At 46.4% G+C, this 21,983-nt stretch overlaps 1 protein-coding gene across 1 annotated transcript in view; it reads left to right on the forward strand.

The window, feature by feature from the left end:
• The window catches only part of LOC140430128 (solute carrier family 28 member 3-like), a 516,849-nt gene that overhangs the window by 81,511 nt on the left and 413,355 nt on the right, over window positions 1–21,983 (forward strand). The window contains exon 6 of the mRNA XM_072517641.1: window positions 4,958–5,102. Within this exon, the coding sequence (XP_072373742.1) occupies window positions 4,958–5,102 (145 nt within the window). The remainder of the gene's footprint in view (window positions 1–4,957; window positions 5,103–21,983) is intronic.

The following is a 21,983-nucleotide window of genomic DNA, read 5'->3' on the forward strand; positions in this document are numbered from 1 at the left end:
GCTGACTTTGCAAATTCCAGTGGGATCAAAAATGAAGAACATCCATGGATGCAGTCTTCGCATTTCTGCCTCTGTGTTCAGGACAATATTTCAAATGAAGTCATACCAAAATATTGTGCAACCTTATTATAGTGGCCATAGTTTCATAATGAATCATCCAGATGACAAAACCTTTAAGGCTTTGTTTGCTACGCAAGTGACTTCCTGACTCTGAATCTGAAGTTTGAGCAAGTGATCAATGATGATCCCGAAAACTATTTCCCACTAATTAGCTTTACGCTACGACCTCCATTAGATTCTTTACCCCCTTTATCAGCCTTGGGCTAATTTACCCAATCTGTCTCAACCAGTTTCAATCTATTTTCCTCAGCCAATAATTTTTCCACCAAATTTGGTAACGTTTTTAAATTTAATTACGAATGCTTTGCTGTCTTCCGGAACATTAATGAACAGAAAAATATCCAACTTTGAACCTAATGAATCCTCTACACAAACTGCTCTCCTTGGGCAGCTACTGTTCCGTAGACATTTATTTTCAAACTCCATCTCATTTGATTCCTTTTAAGAAATCAGGAAGGTGACCTACTTTATAGAAGCAGAGCAAATCTACAGCTCTTCAGCCCAAGGAAATACTTTAACATGTCCATAGAATAACACCCCTTCCATCCTCGGGATGCACCTGAAGTTGGCGTGGCCAGAAGCGGCTGTAAAATATGCTGCTTGCCAAGTTTGCGTTATTAACATGATATTACACTGGCTGGCCAAATAAGGCCAGTGTAATAGTGCCAAGGTTGGAATGTGAGTATAATTGGACTCAGACTGTTGGAGGGGGAGGTGAGCCACAATGAAATGGCCTGATTAATGTCCGGGTGCTGGAAGGCCTGGAATGGACCTTCAGGGAGACTTGGCACTAATATGGCTTTCTACTGTTCCCTGTCAGGAGAAGACAAGTCATAACGTGGTTGAGCACTGCATAATTGGTGGGGGAGTGCCACATCTGCCATTCCTAACCAAGCATGAAAATTATACACTAGATCTGGAGTGCCACTGGCCAGCTTGCTCCTTCAGTCGTGGTAAGTTGGGGGTCTCGGATGAAGGTAAGAGTGCAGGTAACAGATAAGTGTCCCGTGACACAGATGAGTGTCATGGGAAACATTACGGGCTGTTCTCATCGCAATGTGAGCTGTCACAGCCAGAGTGCCCATTCAATCTCTAATGCAGATGGCACCATGCACCAGATCTGCTTTGTCGCCTCAGCCTGCCTACCATGCATAGTGACTATGATGATTAAATTTATTGTCCTTTCGGTTTCCTTCTGCAGATGCGCCACCTGCGTGAGCCCCGGTGACCCAAAGGATTCCCTGTTAAACTCTGGGGAAGATTTTGCACCTGCACCACCGTCTCACAGAACCCGGCACCAGTGCAAATATTCACACATCAGTAGGCATTAGGTTGTCGGCTCCACAGGTAGTGTACAGTGGTGAGGGAACATCACATTCATGTGAGGAGCTGGCAGAGGCAGAGAGGTTCAAGGGCGCTGTCAGTGGGAGCACTGGTGGAGACCAGTCTGAGCCTCCGGAGTTGCCTATCAGTTGCTGGATGTCCAACCGGATCTGCAGGGTGATCTGGGTTTGCATGCCATGGTCTTCCTCATGGAGGAGTCCATGTGGAACATGAGTACTGTGTTGAACTTTAGCCCACAGCCTCCTTCATGGAGAGAGGGTCAACTCTCATGGAGAGGCAGCTCCAAGAGCAGAATCAGGGTTTGTACTCTGATCTGTAAGTCCTCACACAGGCGATAACCTCAGGAGGCCACTGCCAGTGTGAAAGATGGACCAGGCACCTAGCTCTCTCCACAGTGCCCATCCATTAGTGGTGAGCAGGGTGGTCCAAGTGCATCTCACATTAGTAGATGACTGCCTGTCGTCTCTACACTCTGGACACAGGCATCAGCTCATTTACGCCTCTGCCGTGACCACTGAGGTGTGCCCAACCATCGGCCTGGACGCATCCTTCCAGGCAGAATCAACTCCGGCTCCGCTGGTCAGAAGACAACCGCCAAGGTCGTCACGTTCACCAAGATAACGAAGATAGCAGATTTCCTCCAATGTCGCTGTTTTTGAGGCAACGGGTGCTGCATCTTGCATCTTCCATCATCTTCTGGCCAGCGCATGTAAGCCGAAAGCCCTTTCGCACAAAAGGAGTCTGTAACGGGTGACATTATTTGTATTCATCATTTTGAAGTTTGTGTTCAGGATGGAAACTATGTATGATGTTTTTGTTCATATGAAGTTACATAGTTTTGTTTTACTTTATTGGGATGAGTTGGCTGGGTGCATTATATGGGAGCCAGATGCTGCACAGGTTTACAACTGTATGGTGAAAGATGCTGGCATCTGGGTTGGGATCCCATTTAATTATTGTTTGCAAAGGAGAGTGCCATTTGCTCGAGTAGGCATCAATGCCTTGGATGCCCAGCTAAAGGTTCCCTGGTGTCCCGGTCCCCCTGAATGTTCCTGTCTCTCACCTCAGTGTCCTTATTCTGCACGATCCCAGGCTCTTCCTCTGACCCATCGCTGGAGTTATCATCCCTGGCCTGTGGTTTTCTCAGCCTCACTTTGTCCCCCTTTGCCAGAGCCAGGTTTTACAGGGCGTAGCATACAACAACTATGAGGGAGACATGCTCTGGCGTATATGGCAGTGCTCCTCTGGATCATTTCAGGCACCTGGAGCGCATCTTCAACAGTTTGATGGTCCTTTCCACCACTGCTCTTGTGGAGGTATGACTCTTATTCTGTATCTTCTCTGTTTCAGTTCTTGATTAATAGAGTGGGTCATCTACTTTGTCAAGGGATTTCCCTTGTCACCCAGAAACCATCCATCCAATCATGCAGGAGTCACAAACAGCTTGGAACCTGTGAGTGCCACAAAATATAATCATTGTGTGAGCTGCCAGGATATCGGACGCAAGCTTGGAGAATCTATCTGGTTGTCACAGACGATCTGAACATTAATTTTTTTTCTGCAATCTCTCGGCTCACCGACTGGCACCTTGAAAGTCAATTGAGTGCAATCTATCCCCACGAAGCCTCATGTTCCGCCCACTTGGCCTCGTCAGTGGACAAACGTGCGGACATGTGTAAAGATGGAATCAGTCACCAGCTTCACGCAACTGTGTGCAGATGATTGAGAGATGCCACATCGAGCCCTGAAAAGAACCGGAGGCATGGAAGTTGAGGGCTGCAGTGACCTTTGAAACCACCGGTGTGGGGTGTTAGCCCATGCAGTTGGAGGCAATATGCAACCTATCATGTTGCATATTGCTGTTACTGTGTTCTTGGAGAGGCATAGGTTCCTGCGACAGTGGACCTCAGATATTTGGATGTAGTTGTAGCACTGTCTGTACACTCTAGCTAAGGGGTAATGGCATCTGGGGTGTATCCTCCCAGCTTGACCTTCTTGTTGGCTCATACCTCTCTTCAGGATCTCTCCTTGGGGTGGTGCCTGTGTTCAATGACCTCCTTGCCCTCTTGCTCCTGGTTCCACCAGCAGAATACACAATCCCTATTGAATCAGCAGAGGGGCAGTGCCTTGCAAATAAGAGATCACAGTGCTCCGATTCTCTGGGAAACCTTCCAAGGAAAGTGAGGTCCTGAAATGTTAAAAGGCAGATATGAAAAGCTAAAGAATTGCTAAGCAATTCAAGGACAACTCTGCACTTACACAGCGACACACTCGCAATAACAAAAATGTTGCTTCTCCAGCGGCCTTTTATCTCTCCCTTGGATGAGGAAATGCAAAAAACATGATTAACATCCACCTGTTGCCTGTGCAATGAGCTGAACATCGCACGGACTCTGTAAAATTGCTGATCATTGGATTATTATGGGCTTTTATTGGCCGTTTAATTGCCGGTGTGCGCAGATCCGATTCGTTAAATGCGCTTGCGAGCCGCAAAACTGTGTGCATGCGCAATGGCTTCGGGAAGCAAGTCTGATGTCGTTTGATGTAATTTTACGTTTGGCTGGGTCGATCATGCACCTGATTCTCGAAAATAAAATTCTGGCCTTTGTTCTTATGATTTTGGCGATTTTGGCAAAGCCATGTTTATTTTTGACTATTGTGAGTTGCCCGGAGAAAAATAGCCTTTTTCCTGAACCACTTCATAGAACCATAGAATCCCTACAGTGCAGAAGGAGGCCATTCAGCCAATCGAGTCTGCACCGATCTTCTGAAAGAGCCCACCTTACGTAAGCCCACTCCCCTGCCCTGTCCCTGTAATACCACTTAACCTGCACATCCCTGGACTAGGGGGCAATCTTAGCATTGCCAATCCACCTTACCTACACATCTTTGGACTGTGGGAGGAAACCGGAGCACCCAGAGGAAACCCACCCAGACACGGGGAGAATGTACAAACTCCACACAGTCACACAAGGTTGGAATTGAACCCAGGTACCTGATACTGTGAGGCAGCAGTGCTAGCCACAGTGCTGCCCTCAGTCTTTGTGGTGATGGTTATCCCATAATGACTTTAGGTGGGGAATTCCTGAATCATGACCCAAGTGGTGATGAAGGAACAGTGATATGTGTCCAAGGCGGGGTGGTGTATGACTTGAAAGAGCATTTTACAGGTAATTTCAAAGTTATGAAAACAGGAAATGCTGGATAAACCCAGCAGTTCTGGCAGTATCTCGGGGGAGAAAAACAGAGTTAATGTTTTGAGTCCGTGTGAAGAAGAGCCTGTTTCTCTCTAAAGATACTGTCAAACCTTTTGAGTTTATCCAACATTTTCTGTTTTCATTTCAGATTTCTAGCATCCCCAGTATTTTGACTTTAATTCCTAAGTTATGTTAGAGTCAGTTTAAAATAGCTACAGTTTGTTGCTTCCTTATGGTGTAATAAAGTTGACTAAACTAAGCCTTTTTTAAAACTGTTATACTTTCTTTAACTTCAGAGTACTGTATACGGCTATAATTGTATTTATTATACTTTGGCTTGCACTGGACACAGCCAGGGAAGGCGCAAACCATCTAATTTCCTTTGTGGGACTTCTAATCTTTGTTATTCTCTTGTTCATCTTCTCCAAATATCCGGAAAAGGTAAATGTTTGTTTCAGCATTTGTCAATCTTAGCAAGTAAACAGAAAGTAGTTTTAGAAAATAATAATGTATTATATCTTTGTTCTTTATTTTGGTCATATATATCCGAATCATTATAACAGGCAGAGTGAATCATGTTCGAAAAACCAGTTGAAATGTTGAAGTTTTATACTTAATTAAATTGCCAGTGCTGAGAACCAAAACATATGTTCCACCCAGCATTAGAAGCAGTTACCAGGGGCAATTTTAACTTTGCTAGCAGGTGGTTAATTTAGCTGTAATGCAACCTGTGCAATTTTAATTCTGCTGAAATCAGTAGACCAGATTTCAGGCACTGTATACAATTTTTGGGTAATCCATTCTGCCAGGATACCACCCAGCTGGTAAGGTTGAAAAATTATCCTCACCATGTAAAGGAGTTTCTGAATCAAGTTAGTCAAGTGTAGAGTGGGGTTTCTACAACTTTAAAAAAAAATCATTTACGGGATGTGGACGTCGCTGGTTAGGCTGGCATTTATTGCCCATCCCGAGCTGCCCTTCAGAAGTTGGTGGTGAGTTACCTTCTTGAACCACTGCAATCCCAGAGGTGTAGGTACACCTACAGAAATGAAATGAAATGAAATGAAAATTGCTTATTGTCGCAAGTAGGCTTCAAATGAAGTTACTGTGAAAAGCCCCTAGTCGCCACATTCCGGCACCTGTTCGGGGAGGCTGTTACGGGAATCGAACCGTGCTGCTGGCCCTGCCCTGGTCTGCTTTCAAAGCCAGCGATTTAGCCCTGTGCTAAACAGCCCCTAAACAGTGTTGTTAGGGAGGGAGTTCCAGGATTTTGACCCAGCAACTGTAAAGAAACCGTGTTATATTTCCAAGTCAGGATGGAGAGTCACTTGGAGGAGAACCTCCAATTGGTGGGATTCCCAGGTATTTGCTGCTCTTGTCCTTCTAGATGGTAGTGGTTGTGGGTTTCGAAGGTGCTGCCTAAGGAACATTGGTGAGTTCCTGCAGTGCACCTTGTAGATGATACACACGGCTGTCACTGTTCGTCGGTTATGGAAGGATTAAATGTTTGTGGAAGGGGTAGTAATCAAGAGGGCTGCTTTGTCATAAATGGTGTTGAGCTTCTTGCATGTTGTTGAAGCTGCACTCATCCAGGCAAGTGGAGAGTATTCCATTACACTCCTGACTTGTGCCTTGTAGAAGGAGGACAGGCTTTGGTGGGGTCAGGAGGTGAATTACTCGCCATAGGATTCCTAGCCTTTGATCTGCTCTGGTAGCCACAATATTAATATGGCTAGTGCAATTCAGTTTCTGATCAATGGTAACCACCAGGATATTGATTGTGGTGCATTCAGTGATGGTAATGACATTGAATGTTAAGGGGCGTTATTCGATCCTCTCGTAGGAGATGGTCATTGCCTGGCATTTGTGTGGCGCAAATGTAACTTGCCAGCCCAAGCCTGGATATTGTCCAGGTCTTGCTGCATTTTGACCTGGACTGCTTCATTATCTGAGGATTCATGAATGGTGCTGGACATTGTGCAGTCATCTGCGAACATCCCCACTTCTGACCTTATGATGGAAGGCAGATCATTGATGAAGCAACTGAAGATGGTTGGGCCTCGGACACTACCCTGAGGAATTCCTGAAATGATGTCCTGGAGCTGAGATGATTGATGTCCAACCACCACAACCATCTTCCTTTATGCCAGGTATGTCTCCAACCAGCAGAGAGTTTTCCTCTGATTCCCATTGACTCCAATTTTGCTAGGGCTCCTTGATGCCACACTAGGCCAAAGGCTTCCTTGATGTCAAGGGCAGTCACTCTCACTTCACCTCTGGCATTCAGCTCTTTTGCCCATGTTTGAACAAAGGCTTAATGAGGTCAGGAGCTGAGTGACCCTGGCAGAACCCAAACTAAGCTTCCACGAGCAGGTTATTGCTGGGTAAGTGCCGCTTGACAACATTGTTTTAAATTTTTTTTTAGAGGTACCCAATTCATTTTTTCCAATTAAAGGGCAATTTAGCGTGGCCAATCCACATACCCTGCACATCTTTGGGTTGTGGGGGCGAAACCCACGCAAACACGGTGAGGATGTGCAAACTCCACATGAACAGTGACCCAGAGCCGGGATCGAACCTGGGATCTCGGGGCCGTGAGGCAGCAGGGCTAACCCACTGCGCCACTGTGCTGCCCTCTTGATAACATTGTTGATGATTCCTTCCATCACTTTGCTGATGATGAAAAGTAGACTGGGAAAAGTAGACTGACAGGATGGTAATTAGCTGGATTGGATTTGTCCTGTTCCTTGCATACAGGACACACCTGGGAAATTTTCCCCACACACTTTACAGTATCCAGTGCCTTCAGCCGCTTCTTGATATCATGTGGAGTGAATTGAATTGGCTGAAGACTGACATCCGTAACGATGTGGGCACCTCCGGAGGAGATCTAGATGGATCATCCACTCGGCACTTCTGGCTGAAGATTGTTGAGAATGCTTCAGCCTTGTCTTTTGCACAGATGTGCTGGGCTCCTACATCATTGAGAATGTGGATATCTGTGGAGCCCCCTTCTCCAGTTAGTTTAATTGTTGACCACCATTCACGGCTGGATCTGGCAGGACTCCAGAGCAAATGCATTTGTTATGGAATCAGTTATCTCTGTTTATTACTTGCTAATTATCCTGTTTGGCACACAATTATTTCTGTGTTGTAGCTTCACCAGGTTGATAACTTATTTTTAGATATGCCTGCTGTTGGTCCTCGCATGCCCACAGCGCCCCATGGATGCCCAGTCTTGAGTTGCTCGATCTGTTCAAAGCCTATTCTATTGAGCACTGATAGTGCCACACAATGCGATGGAGAGTATCTTCAATGTGAAGTCGGGACTTTGTCTTCATAAGGACTGTGCGGTGGTCACTGTAATGTTCTTGTCGGATGGCCTGATTTATTCCAAGAACACTTGTAGCTAAAGCTATAAATGATTTATTAACATTTATTGTGGTAAACGATATACAAGACAACAGATGAAAAGCAGTAAAATCATACCAAGCAACCTCTCTCTTCAACTTCCCCTAGCCAGTCTGAGGTCAGCTGACTTTAACATTCATTTATATACCAGTGAGACTCCAACTGGTCAGTCGGTGAATTAAAACACAACCATGATATCACTACAGTCACCAACATGAATCCTACATGATGCATTACATCCCTTATGTCAGTGTAAAGAAGGAAAGGAAAAGGACTGAGGTCCTTCAGCCAAAGTTTCATGACCTAAGACCTCAAAGTTTGCTCCTGGTTGGCATCTGGCGGCATGCGTAAAGTGAATATAAGAATAGCAGGACAAAACATATTAATCTGTGACTGGTGAAAAGGTGCACAAGGGAGAACTTCAGATTCTTGGGACATTGGGGCCAATTGTGGGCAGGAGGGATCTGTTCAAGGTAGACAGGTTACACTGCAGCAGAGATGGTACAATTGTATTCATGGGAGGGTAGTAATATTGTGGTGAGGGATTTTAACTAATTTATCAGGAGAAAGCCATCAGAATGAAATGCCTGAAATAAGAGGAGAAGTGAGGGATTGGGGAAAGCAAATAATTCTGGTGTAAATAATAATTGAGAAATAGGTGGATCGTGCAAGGGGAAAATGTTTGGCAGTCTAAGTTGCATTTGGAGTGCATGTATGAAAATACAGAGGGCATGGTAAAATCATGAGATCATAAGAAATATAAGTTGGCCATTTGGCCTACCATGCTTGCTCTGCCATTCTATTGGGACTACAGCTGATAAGGTTTGACCTTAACTCTGCTTTGCTGCTTGTCCTCCATAGCCCTTGATGCCACAGAGTCATACAGCACAGAAAGAGACCCTTCAATCCATTGTGGCTGTGCCGGCCATCAAGCACCTATCTATTCTATTCCGATTTTCTAGCACTTGGTCCATGGAGTTGTATGCTGTGGCAGATCAAGTGCTCATCTAAATCCACTTTAAGTATTGCAAGGGTTCCTACCTCGACCAACCTTTCAGGCAGTGAGTTCCAAATTCCAATCACTCTGTGGGGGAAAAAGATTTTCTTGAAATTCCCTCTAAATCTCCTGTCCCATACCTTCTAAATCTATGCACCCTGGTTATTGACTAATCTATTAAGGGGAAAAGCTTCTTCCTGTCTGTCCTATCTCTGTCCCTCATAATTTTGTACATCTCAATCAGAACATAGAACATACAGTGCAGAAGGAGGCCATTCGGCCCATCGAGTCTGCACCGACCCACTTAAGCCCTCACTTCCACCCTATCCCCGTAACCTGATAACCCCTCCTAACCTTTTTTGGTCACGAAGGGCAATTTATCATTGCCAATCCACCTACCAGCACGTCTTTAGACTGTGGAAGGAAACCAGAGCATCCGGTGGAAACCCACGCAGACACGGGGAGAACGTGCAGACTCCGCACAGACAGTGACCCAGCAGGGAATCGAACCTGGGACCCTGGTGCTGTGAAGCCACAGTGCTAATCACTTATGCTACCGTGCTGCCCGTCAGGTCCTTCCTCAGCCTACTCTGCTAGAAGGAAAGTATCTCCAGCTTATCCAGCCTCTCTTCATAGCTGAAACACTCCAGCCCAGGCAATATCCTGGTGAACCTCTTCTGAAGTCTTTCCAGTGCAATCACATCCTTCCTATAGTGAGGCAACCAGAACTGCACACACTACTCTAGCTGTGGCCTAACGAATGTTTTATATAGCTTCACCATAACCTCCCTGCTCAGCTGATAAAGTTAAGTATCACCACCTTATCTAGTGTCCTGCTGCCTTCAGGGATCTTTGGACATGTACCCCCAAGATCCCTCTGATCGTCTGTACTTCCTAACGTCTTACCATTGGTTATGCATTCACTTGCCTTGTTAGTCCAATCTGCCATTGCCTCCCTTTTTTTCTCCTTATCCAATGCTGTATATATCCCCTGACATCTCTGGACTTTCTTGGTCCCACCCTTTACCTTTCCAGGAACCTGTTGGCATCGAATGACTCCCACTGCTCTGATGTGTATTTTTCTCAAGTAGATGCACCCAGTCCAATTTGACAACATCCTGTATTCCCCCAATTCAGATCCTTTATTTCCGGCCTGTCTTTGTCTTTTTCCATAACTACCTTAAATCGTACTGAGTTATGGTCACTATCCCCAAAGTCGCTATCCTGCTTCATTCCCTAAAATTAAGTCCAGTACCACTCTCTCTCTCGTAGGATTTTCTGTATGCTGGCTCAAAAACCTCTCCTGCATGCACGTCAAGAATTGCGCCCCTCTAGGCCTTTCACATTTTGTCTATCCCGATAAATATTGGAGAATTTGAAATCCCCTGCTATTATTACCCTATTATTTTTACACTTCGCTGAGATTTGCCTACATATCTGCTTTTCTACCTCTCTGATTTATAGTTTCCTGCTTTCTGTCCCCTATTCTTGAATAGTGGTGTTACGTTCGTGTATTTACAATCCGCTGTGATATTTCCAGTATCTCTGCACAACATCTCCTCCACGATAGTCCTCAATACCGGGGCCCCGCAATGCTGTGTATTTAGCCCCCTATTATACTCCCTGTGCACACACGACTGTGTGGCAAAATTTTGCTCCAATCCATCGACAAGTTTGCTGATGACATGACCATAGCGGCCAGCTGAAACGAGTATGCCAACACCGTCACAGACTTCATCAGCAAGTGTGTAGAAGACTGCGTGCCAAAGAAGGTAGTATGTACGTTCCCCAACTGGAAACCATGGTTTAATTGGGACATTCACTCCCTACTGAAGGCCAGGTCTGCGGCGTTCAAGGCTGGTGACCCTGACCTACACAAGAAATCCAGGTACGACCTCCGCAAAGCCATCAGGGATGCCAAGAGACAATACCAGACTAAGCTAGAGTCACAGATTAACACCACGGACCCTCGTCGGTTATAGCAAGGGAGCGTAAACAACATAACAGGCTACAGTTATGGGCCAGGGTTTAGAGAACCCCAAAGTGTATCATGGGAGTTCACCTGACCCACAACTTTTAATAGATTGTGGTATGGGGTGCACACGGCCCACTCTACAGCAGAAATTTTTTAAAGCAAAACAATTTTTTCTATGAACTCAAGTTAACCTTTTTAAAACATACAGTGAACATCTTAGCAACCATTCATTCAAATATAACCCCCAAAGAATACAACACTAAGTAATCCTTTAAGCTTTCCTTTTAACATCCATAAGACTTAAAACACCTTTTACCAGAAGCACATCAGATTAAAGTCACGATTATTAATAGTTTTAAATCACCAGGATCGATTTACAGTCTTTAGGTTACAAAGAGAGACTCTAACATACCTTCTGGCTGTGACTGCAGCTATCCAGCTCTGAAAACGAAACAAAAACACATCCTGCAGCAAACAGCGTAAAAGGAAACTAAAAAACTGATAGACAGCCCAGCTCCACCCACTCTCTGACATCACAGCAGTAATAAACACCCCATTTCTTAAAGGTACTCTCACTACAGATACTTATATACACGCCCATTTATAAACACCCATTTCTTAAAGGTGCACTCACATGACACCTCCCTCAAGAAAACAAATAAACCATCAACTTCAAGACGGTTTCATTTTTCACCTTTTCACCATCCTTTAAGAAATGCACACAGTGAATATACTTTTCCATTAAAAAAAACCACACGCAAACAGGTATAATAATATAGTCCATTTCTTTTTTTTTTCTTCCTCCAACTGAAATTGCTTCCGTTCATCACATTCGTAACAAAGCATCAGCTATCACGTTTTCATCGTCCTGCCACATGTACTATTTTTAAATGAAATGGCTGTAACAATGATCTCCAATGAAACAGCCTTGCATTGTTATTCCGGAATCGCTCCAAAAACGTCAACGGATTATGATCAGTATGTATAATGGTGTCAGACAGATTGCTGGTCACATAAATGTGAAAATGTTGCAAAGCTAGCACCAAACTCAATGTCTCATTCTCAATCGTTGAATACTTTTTCTGGTGGGAATTCAATTTCTTTGAAAAATAACCAATAGGCCGTGCTAGCCCTTCGTCGTCATCTTGTAGAAGCACCGCACCTACACCCACATCATTCGCATCAACCGCCACTTTGAATGGTTTCGTATAATTTGGGATGGCTAACACAGGAGCAGTGGTTAACAGAGCCTTCAATTCCTGTTGACACTCCGCTGTCCACTAGAATTTATTACGCTTCTTGAGCAAGTCCGTCAGTGGAGCAATAACGCTACAAAAAGTTTCCACCGATGTTCGAACAAATCCACTCGTGTCAAGAAATCACATGATTTCCCTTCGTCTTGCGGGTATCGGAAACTCCTCAATAACTGTTGGTTTCACATCCCGTGTGACCATTCGACCTTGTCCAATTGTCTGGCCAAGGAAAGTGACTTGGGCTTTTCCAAAGTCACTTTTGCTTAGGTTTATCACCAAACCCGCCTCCTGAAGTCGATCAAATAACTCCATCAGATGTTTTAAATGTTCTTTCCAGGTCTGGCTGAAAATATCCAGATTATCGATGTATACCGCACAATTGGGTAATCCTGAAACGACTTTGTTAGTTAACCGTTGAAATGTAGCTGGGTCGTTTTTCATGCCAAATGGCATAACATTAAATTGGTATATACCATCTGGAGTCACAAAAGCTGAAATCTCCTTCGCCCTTTCGGATAAAGGTGCCTGCCAGTAACCTTGAAGTAAATCCAGTTTGGAAATAAAAGCTGATTGTCCCACTTTCTCAATGCAATCCTCCAAACGTGGGATAGGATATGAGTCGGTTCTTGTAACTGCATTAACCTTTCTATAGTCCACAACCGTTGGGTACTGTCTGGTTTAGGTACCATCACTATGGGTGAGCTCCATTGGCTGCAACCCACTTCAATTATGCCACTTTTAAGCATACTCTCAATCTTTGTTAACCTGTGCCAATTTTAAAGGGTTCAGTCTGTATGGATGTTGTTTGATTGGAATAGCATTTCCCACATCTACATCATGTATAGCCATTTTAGTACTTCCCAATTTATTTCCACAAATATCCCCACGTGATATCAATAACTTTCAGGTCAGTTTGTTTTTCCTCTGGAAGGTAACTCAACAATTTATCCCAATTTTTAAGAACATCCTCGTTTTCCAATTTAATTTGAGGTATGTCAAATTCACAGTCATCTGGATTTGGCTCGTCACTTTGAGTCAGAATCATTAAAACCTCCTTTTTCTCTCCTTCCCTTTCAAAGTACCTTTTAAGCATATTCACATGACACACTCGATGAGTCTTCCTTCTATCTGGTGTTTTTACCACATAATTCACCTCACTTAATTTCCTTTCAATCTGATAAGATCCACAAAACCTAGCTTTTAAAGGCTCACCGACCACTGGTAACAACACTAAACTTGAACTCCACTGGCAAAAGTACGAACCTTGGATTTCTTGTCTGCTACCCGTTTCATCACATTTTGTGCAACTATTTAATGTTGTCTAGCCAATTCACCTGCTCTATTTAATCGTTTCTTAAAATTTGACACACAATCCAATAATGTAATTTACTATTTCTCACTCACCAATTTTTCCTTAATCAATTTAGTTGATTAAGTTTAGTTTAGTTCAAAAGGACGAAATTTGGTTGACTCATTCGGTGCATCCCTAATTGCAAACAGTACGAGTGGAATTCCTTTATCCCAATCCTCTGGATAATCTTGACAATAAGCCCTCAACATTGACTTTAATGTCTGATGCCACCTTTCTAACGCTCCCTGCGATTCTGGATGGTATGCAGTTGATTTAAATTGTTTTATTCCTAAGCTATCCATAACTTCTTTGAATAACCTTGAGGTAAAATTAGATCCTTGATCTGATTGTATTTCTGTGGGTAGTCCATAGCTAGTAAAGAATTTAAGTAACTCCTCCACAAACTTTTTAGCTGTAATATTACGTACTGGAATGGCCTCTGGAAACCTAGTAGACACATCCATTATCGTCAAAAGATATTGATTCCCACTTTTTGTTTTAGGACGCGGTCCTACGCAATCAATTAGGACCCTTGTAAAAGGTTCCTCAAATGCTGGAATGGGTACTAAGGGCGCTAGTTTTAACACTGCTTGAGGTTTCCCTATCACTTGACATGTGTGACATCATTGACAAAATGTAACTACATCTTTATGTAGTCCAGGCCAACAAAAATGTTTCTGGATTTTAGCTTGAGTTTTCCTTGTTCCCAAATGACCTCCCACTGGTACCTCATGTGCAACTTGCAACACCTCCTTTCTATACCCTACCGGCAATACTACTTGATGAACTTCTGCCCACTTTTCATCCACCTGCATATGTAAAGGTCTCCGTTTTCTCATCAAGAAATTACTTTTACGGTAATAACACTCTGGTATACATGCAGATTCCTCTTCTGTGTGTGCTTTCTGATACATCCGTTTTATTTCCAGATCTTTTTGTTGTAACTCCGCCAATTTTCCTGAACAAAAAATATCCGCCTCATCCTCCACCTGTTCTTGTTCTTTTTCAACCATCTGATCAAAAATCGTTTCTGGTAATTGCACTTCAACTTCATCTTCACTCTTTGATTTCTCGTCTTGTCTTAACCTGTGACTTTGCGACCTTGTTACTACACAATCCGGAAAAATCCCAGGATATTCGTCCTTCAACACTTAAGTTGTCTGATTTTCCACTGGCTCATCACCCACAGTAGGCATCACTCCCACCTGCGATCCAGCTATATCATTACCCAAGATAAACTGTATTCCTGGACAAGATAGTTTCTTTATTACTCCTACGACCACTTCACCACTCTTCACTGAACTTTACAACCTTGCGTTATATAATGGAGTACTACTCCTCTCACCCTGAATTCCACATATTACCACCTTTTCTGGCAATATACATAATTCCTCATCTCTTACCATTAAAGATCGACTAGCTCCTGTATCTCTTAAAATGATGACTTCTTTACCTGCTCCTTCTGATACACATGAGTAAACTTTACCCACACAAGTTAATTCTTCAAAGAGATCTGGCACCTTCTTATCAATCACCTCTTGATCAGACTGTACAATCTTTTGCACCTCCTTCGCTTCACTTGGGCTTTCCTTTACCACTTGAACAAACCCCACTGTCTTATCCTGTTTACCACATCAGCCTTCCCAGTGCTTTTCTTCAACCACCAACACTGACTTTACATGGTCTTGTTTATTACAGTGAAAACATTTGAAATTTTTCATTTATTTTCCACCCTCCTGGATTTCTTTTTTACTCTGAGGTACACTCTCCTTATTATCTCCCATCAGATCACCTTTACCTTTACCACTTGAGTATTTCTCATGTCCCCAGTTTCTATCCCTCACAGGCTGAAACTGATGTCGGAAACCAAGCTTTGATTTATGAACTAATGCATAATCATCTGCCATTTCTGCTGCTAACCTCGCAGTTTTAACCCTCTGCTCTTCCAGATGAGTTCTCACCACATCAGGAATTGAATTTTTAAACTCCTCCAAAAGCATAATTTCTCTGAGAGCTTCATACATTTGATCTATTTTCAAAGCCCTTATCCATCTATCAAAATAACTCTGTTTGAGCCTTTCAAACTCCATGTATGTTTGACCAAATTCTTTCCTTAAATTTCTAAACCTTTTGTCTGTAAGCTTCAGGCACTAGTTCATATGCACCTAAGATGGATTTCTTCACCTCCTCATACGACCCAGATACCCCCTCTGGTAGTGATGCAAACACTTCACTAGCCCTACCCACCAGCTTTATTTGAATCAGTAATACCCACATGTCCTGTGGCCACTTCATTTGTTTAGCTACCTTCTCAAATGAAATGAAAAAGGCTTCTACCTCCTTCTCGTCTAACCTTGGCAATGCTTGGACGTATTTAAATAGATTCCCACCAAGCCTTCGACTTTGACGCTCTTTCTCACTATCCTCATCACTGTCATCCAACTGTAGGTTTCTCTTTACGTCTGCCAATTTTAAATGACTGTCATGTTTCATAGCCATTTTCTGAAGTTCAAACTCTCTCTCCTTATCTTTTTCCCTGATCTGTATTTCCCTTTCTCTTTCTTTTTGTTCAGCTAGGGTTATTCTTTCTCTTTTCTTCTCTCGCTTTTTCCTCTCTCTTTCGCTTTCTTTTTCCCTTCTCTCTCTTTTGTATTCAAGCTGCTTTAATTCTTTGTCATGTTCCATTTGTTTAATTTGTAACTGAATTTTTTGCCATTTCCAATGAGTCAAATGTATCTCGGGCAACTTTAAATGCTTAGCCACCGCCATAATGACCTCATCTTTTCACATTTTGAAATGTTAACTGCAATGTTTTTGCCAAATCTAACAGTCTGCTTTTAGTCTCTGTCCGTAAGGTACTGCGTGTGACCGTCTCCACCCTCAAAAACTTCAGAGCCTCTGAAAGAGCCATTGTCCACAACACACTCCCTACTTAAAATAAAGTACCACACCTGAAAAGCACCCATAATATGCTCACCCCTCACTGTCTTTAAATTCACTGAGCCAATCCAATAGATAGACTTTTATCCCCCTCAAGCCCCCAATTAGTTATGGGCCAGGGTTTAGAGAACCCCAAGGGTATCATGGAGTTCACCTGACACACAACTTTTAATAGATTGTGGTATGGAGAGCAAACAGCTCACTCTACAGGTGTGGTACAGCAGAAATGGAAAAGTAATTTTTTAAAGCAAAACATGTTTTTTCTATGAACTCAAGTTAACCTTTTTAAAACATACAGTGAACATCTTAACAACTATTTAAAATATATATAAGTTTTTTAACACAATTTTTCACCCTTACAAACAACCCCCCCCGTAACAAAATAGAAATAAAACGCACATAGCAAGATATGAACATGGTAAAACAATATGTTACAGAGCTTTGTACACTGAATTCCTCCCGTCCATGCCAGTTTTCCAGATCTTTCATGTGTTCTCTTGCTCAAATACCCCCCAGGCAGATCCCCCCCCCCCCTTCCCGAGACATCCCCCACCCCCCCTCCCGAGACACCCCCCCCCCCCCCCCCCCCCCCGGGTTGCTGCTGCTGACCGACCTTCATCTAACGCCCGTGAGATAGTCTAGGAACGGTTGCCACTGCCTGTAGAACCCCTGCGCAGACCCTCTCAAGGCAAACTTTATCCTCTCCAGCTTAATGAACCCAGCCATGTCACCTATCCAGGCCTCCACGCTGGGGGGCTTCACCTCCTTCCACATTAGCAAGATCCTTCGCCGGGCTACAAAGGACGCAAAGGCCAGAATGCCGGCCTCTTTCGCCTCCTGCACTCCCGGCTCATCCACTGCTCCAAATATTGCTAGCCCCCAGCTTGGCTTGACCCGGGCTTTCACCACCTTAGATATTGTTCCCGCCACTCCCCTCCAGAACCCCTCCAGTGCCGGGCATGACCAAAACATATGGACATGGTTCGCTGGACCTCCTGAGCACCTCCCACATCTGTCCTCTACCCCAAAGAACCTACTCAGCCTCGCCCCCGTCATGTGCGCTCTGTGAACCACCTTGAATTGTATCAGGCTAAGCCTGGCACACGAGGAGGAGGAGGAATTAACCCTCCCTAGGGCATCAGCCCATAGCCTCTCCTCAATCTCCTCCCCCAGCTCCTCCTCCCATTTACCCTTCAGCTCCTCTACCAACGCCTCCCCCTCTTTCATCTCCTGGTATATTGCCGACACCTTGCCCTCTCCCACCCATACACGCTCGCAAACGTCCCGTCAATGAACAGGTCCCCCATTCTTCTAATCCCCGCCCGATGCCAGCTCTGAAACCCCCCGTCCATCCTCCTCAGGACAAACCGTGGTTACCCCTGATCGGGGACCACACCGAGGCTCCCATTGCACCCCTGTGCCGTCTCCACTGGCCCCAGATCTTTAGCGTTGCCGCCACCACCGGACTCGTGGTGTACCTTGACGGCAAGAGCGGCAGCGGTGCCGTCACCAGTGCCCCCAGACTCGTTCCTTTGCAGGACGCCATCTCCAACCTCTTCCATGCCGCCCCCTCTCCCTCCATCACCCACTTACGGAACATCGCCACATTTGCTGCCCAGTAGTAGCTCCCCAAATTCGGTAGCGCCAACCCTCCTCCAAAACCCTACTGCGCTCCAAAAACCCCCTCCTTACCCTCGGGGTCTTATTCGCCCACACATACCCCATAATGCTCCTGCCTACCCTCTTAACAAAGGCCTTGGTAATCACGATGGGAAGACACTGAAACACAAAGAGAAACCTTGGAAGGACCACCATTTTGAACGACTGCACTCTACCCGCTAGCGAGAGCGGTAACATGTCCCATCTTTTGACGTCCTCCTCCATCTGCTCCACCAGTCTCGTCAGAATCAGTTTATGTAGGGCCCCCCAACTCCTGGCTATCTGGATCCCCAGGTACCGAAAACTCCCCTCCGCCCTCCTCAGCGGTAGATCGCCTATCCCCCGTTCTTGGTCCCCTGCCTGTACTACAAAAAGCTCACTCTTCCCTACATTAAGCTTATAGCCCGAAAAAGCCCCAAACTTCCTTAGAGTCTGCATGACCTCCACCATCCCCTCCACTGGATCTGCCACGTACAGCAACAGGTCATCTGCATAAAGCGACACTCGATGCTCCTCTCCCCCTCGGACCACCCCCTCCATTTCCTAGACTCCCTTAATGATATGGCCAAGGGTTCAATTGCTAATGCAAACAACAGGGGGACAGGGGTACAGACGAAAATACTCCGACCTCCAATGATTCGTAACCACACTCGCCACCGGGGCTCTGTAAAGGAGCTTAACCCAGCTAATAAACCCTCCCCCGAACCCAAACCTACGCAGCACTTCCCTGAGGTACTCCCACTCTACTCGGTCAAAGGCCTTCTCCGCGTCCATAGCTGCCACTATCTCCGTCTCTCCCTCCACCGATGGCATCATTATCACGTTTAAGAGCCGCCGCACATTGGTGTTTAGTTGCCTGCCCTTTACAAATCCCGTCTGGTCCTCGTGACTCACCCCCGGGACACAGTCCTCGATCCTCGTAGCCAGCACTTTTGCCAGCAACTTAGCTTCCACGTTGAGGAGCGAGATCGGCCTGTACGATCCACTTTGCAGTGGGTCCTTGTCCCGCTTTAGGATCAAAGAAATCGTCGCCTCCGACATTGTCGAGGACAGGGTCCCTCCCTCCCTTGCCTCATTAAAGGTCTTCACTAGCAGCGGGGCCAACAGGTCTATGTACTTCCTGTGGAACTCCACCGGGAACCCGTCCGGTCCCGGGGCCCTTCCCTGCCTGCATATTCCCCAAACTTTTGCTCAGCTCCTCCAACCCAATTGGTGCCCCCAAACCAGCCACCTTTTGCTCCTCCACCCTCGGGAATCTCAGTTGGTCTGGGAATCGTCTCATCCCCTCTTCCCCCACTGGGGGCTGGGATCTGTACAGCTCCTCATAGAAGGCCTTGAATGCCTCATTTATTTTCATCGCACTCCGCACCGTAGCTCCCCTTCCATCCTTAACTCCACCTATTTCCCTCGCTGCCAACCTCTTACGGAGATGGTGTGCCAGCATCCGACTCGCCTTCTCCCCATACTCGTAGGTCGCCCCCTGTGCTTTCCTCCACTGAGCCTCTGCCTTCCCTGTGGTCAACAGGCCAAACTCCGTCTGGAGACGTCGCCTTTCCCTAAGTAATCCCTCCTCAAGGGCCTCTGCATATCTCCTGTCCACTCTTAAAATCTCCCCCACTAGCCTCTCCCTTTCCATGCCCTCTATCTTCTCCCTGTGAGCCCTGATGGAGATTAGCTCTCCCCTGATCACCGCCTTCAGCACCTCCCATACCACCCCCACCCGCACCTCCCCGTTGTCGTTGACCTCCAAGTACCTTTCGATACGCCCCCTCACCCTCCCACACACCACCTCATCTGCCAGCAGTCCCACATCTGACCGCCACAGCGGGCGTTGGTCCCTCTCCTCTCCCAACTCCAGTTCCACCCAGTGCGGGGCGTGATCTGAAATGGCTATGGCCGAATACTCCGTTCCCTCCACTTTCGGGATCAGCGCCCTGCCCAGAACAAAAAAATCTATCCGGGAGTAGGCTTTGTGCACGTGGGAGAAAAAAGAAAATTCCCTGGCCTGCGGCCTGGCAAACCTCCATGGGTCCACTCCCCCCATCTGATCCATAAACCCCCAAAGCACCATGGCCGCTGCCGGCCTCTTTCCGGTCCTAGATCTGGAGCGATCCAGTGCTCAGTCCAACACCGTATTAAAATCCCCACCCATTATCAAGCTTCCTACCTCCAGGTCCGGAATGCGCCCCAACATGCGCTTCATGAATCCGGCATCATCCCAGTTCGGGGCGTATACATTTACCAATACCACCCACGTCCCCTGCAACTTACCGCTCACCATCACATATCGCCCTCTGTTGTCCACTTCTATGTTCTTTGCCTCAAACGACACCCACTTCCCCACCAATATTGCCATCCCTCTTCTTCACGTCCAGCCCCGAGTGGAATACCTGTCCTACCCACCCCTTTCTTAACCTGACCTGATCCGCCACCTTCAGGTGTGTCTCCTGGAGCATGACCACGGCTGCCTTCAGTCCCTTTAAGTGCGCGAACACTCGGGCCCTCTTTACCGGCCCATTCAGGCCCCTCACATTCCACGTTATCACGTTACCCCCCCCCCCCCGACTAGCCATCTCCTTTTCTAGGCCATTCCATGCCTGCGCCGCCCTCACCCTCCAATCCTCCAGACGGGAGACCCCCGCCCCGACCACCTCTTCTGTGTCCCATTCCCCTTTGGCCAGTGCAGCAGCAACCCTTCCCCCCCCCCCCCCACACCCCCGCCCCCCCTCCCCGCTAGACCCGTGTCTAGCTTTTTTGCTCCCCCATAACACTCCCGTAAGTCAGCTGACACCTGCTGACTCCGGCTTCCCCCGCCGTCCCATTGACCCCCCCCCCGTGTGGGAATCTCCCAATCAGTGTGCGTTCCTCCATTCCCCCTCCCGCCTTTCTTCCCTGGCGCGGGAAAAAAACCCCGCGCTTTCCTGAGCCTACCCCGCCCCCTCTGGCGCAGCTCCTGTCGCGGCCTTGTCTCTTTTCCCCCATCGCCATCCCCCTCTCTCCCCTAGCCCATGTAACATTTCCTGCGCGTGATTAATACCTTATATACAACAAACATCAAACATCCCCCCCCCACCCTCACAAACCCTCAGTTTGAGTCCAACTTTTTGGTTTGAATAAAGGTCCACGCCTCTTCAGGCGTTTTGAAATAATGGTGCTGACCCTTGTATGTGACCCACAATCGCGTTGGCTGCAGCATTCCGAATCTCACTCCTTTCCGGTGCAGCACCGCCCTGGCCCGGTTGAAACCCGCTCTCCTCTTTGCAACCTCCGTGCTCCAGTCCGGGTATATTCGGATCTCCGCATTGTCCCAGCTGCTGCTCCGCTCTTTCTTGGCCCATTTCAAGACCCTCTCTCTGTCCGTGAAACGGTGAAACCTCACCACAATCGCCCTTGGTGGCTCGTTAGCCTTGGGCCTCCTCGCCAGCACTAGGTGTGCCCCATCCAGCTCCAAAGGCCTCGAAGGGGCCTCCACGCCCATCATCGCCTCGAGCATCGTGCTCGCATATGCCCCGGCATCGGCCCCCTCCACTCCTTCAGGGAGACCCAGGATCCGAAGATTCTTTCTCCTCGACCTGTTCTCCAGGTCTTCAAATCTTCCCGCCCATCTTTTGTGCAGCGCCTTGTGCTCCTCCACTCTCACCGCCAGGCCCAAGATCTCGTCCTCGTTCTCATTGACTTTTTTCTGCACCTCCTGGATCTTTACCTCGTGGGCCTTCTGGGTCATCCCTAGTCCTTC

This window comes from Scyliorhinus torazame, chromosome 9 (assembly GCF_047496885.1).
Source record: "Scyliorhinus torazame isolate Kashiwa2021f chromosome 9, sScyTor2.1, whole genome shotgun sequence".
Classification (NCBI taxonomy): domain Eukaryota; kingdom Metazoa; phylum Chordata; class Chondrichthyes; order Carcharhiniformes; family Scyliorhinidae; genus Scyliorhinus; species Scyliorhinus torazame.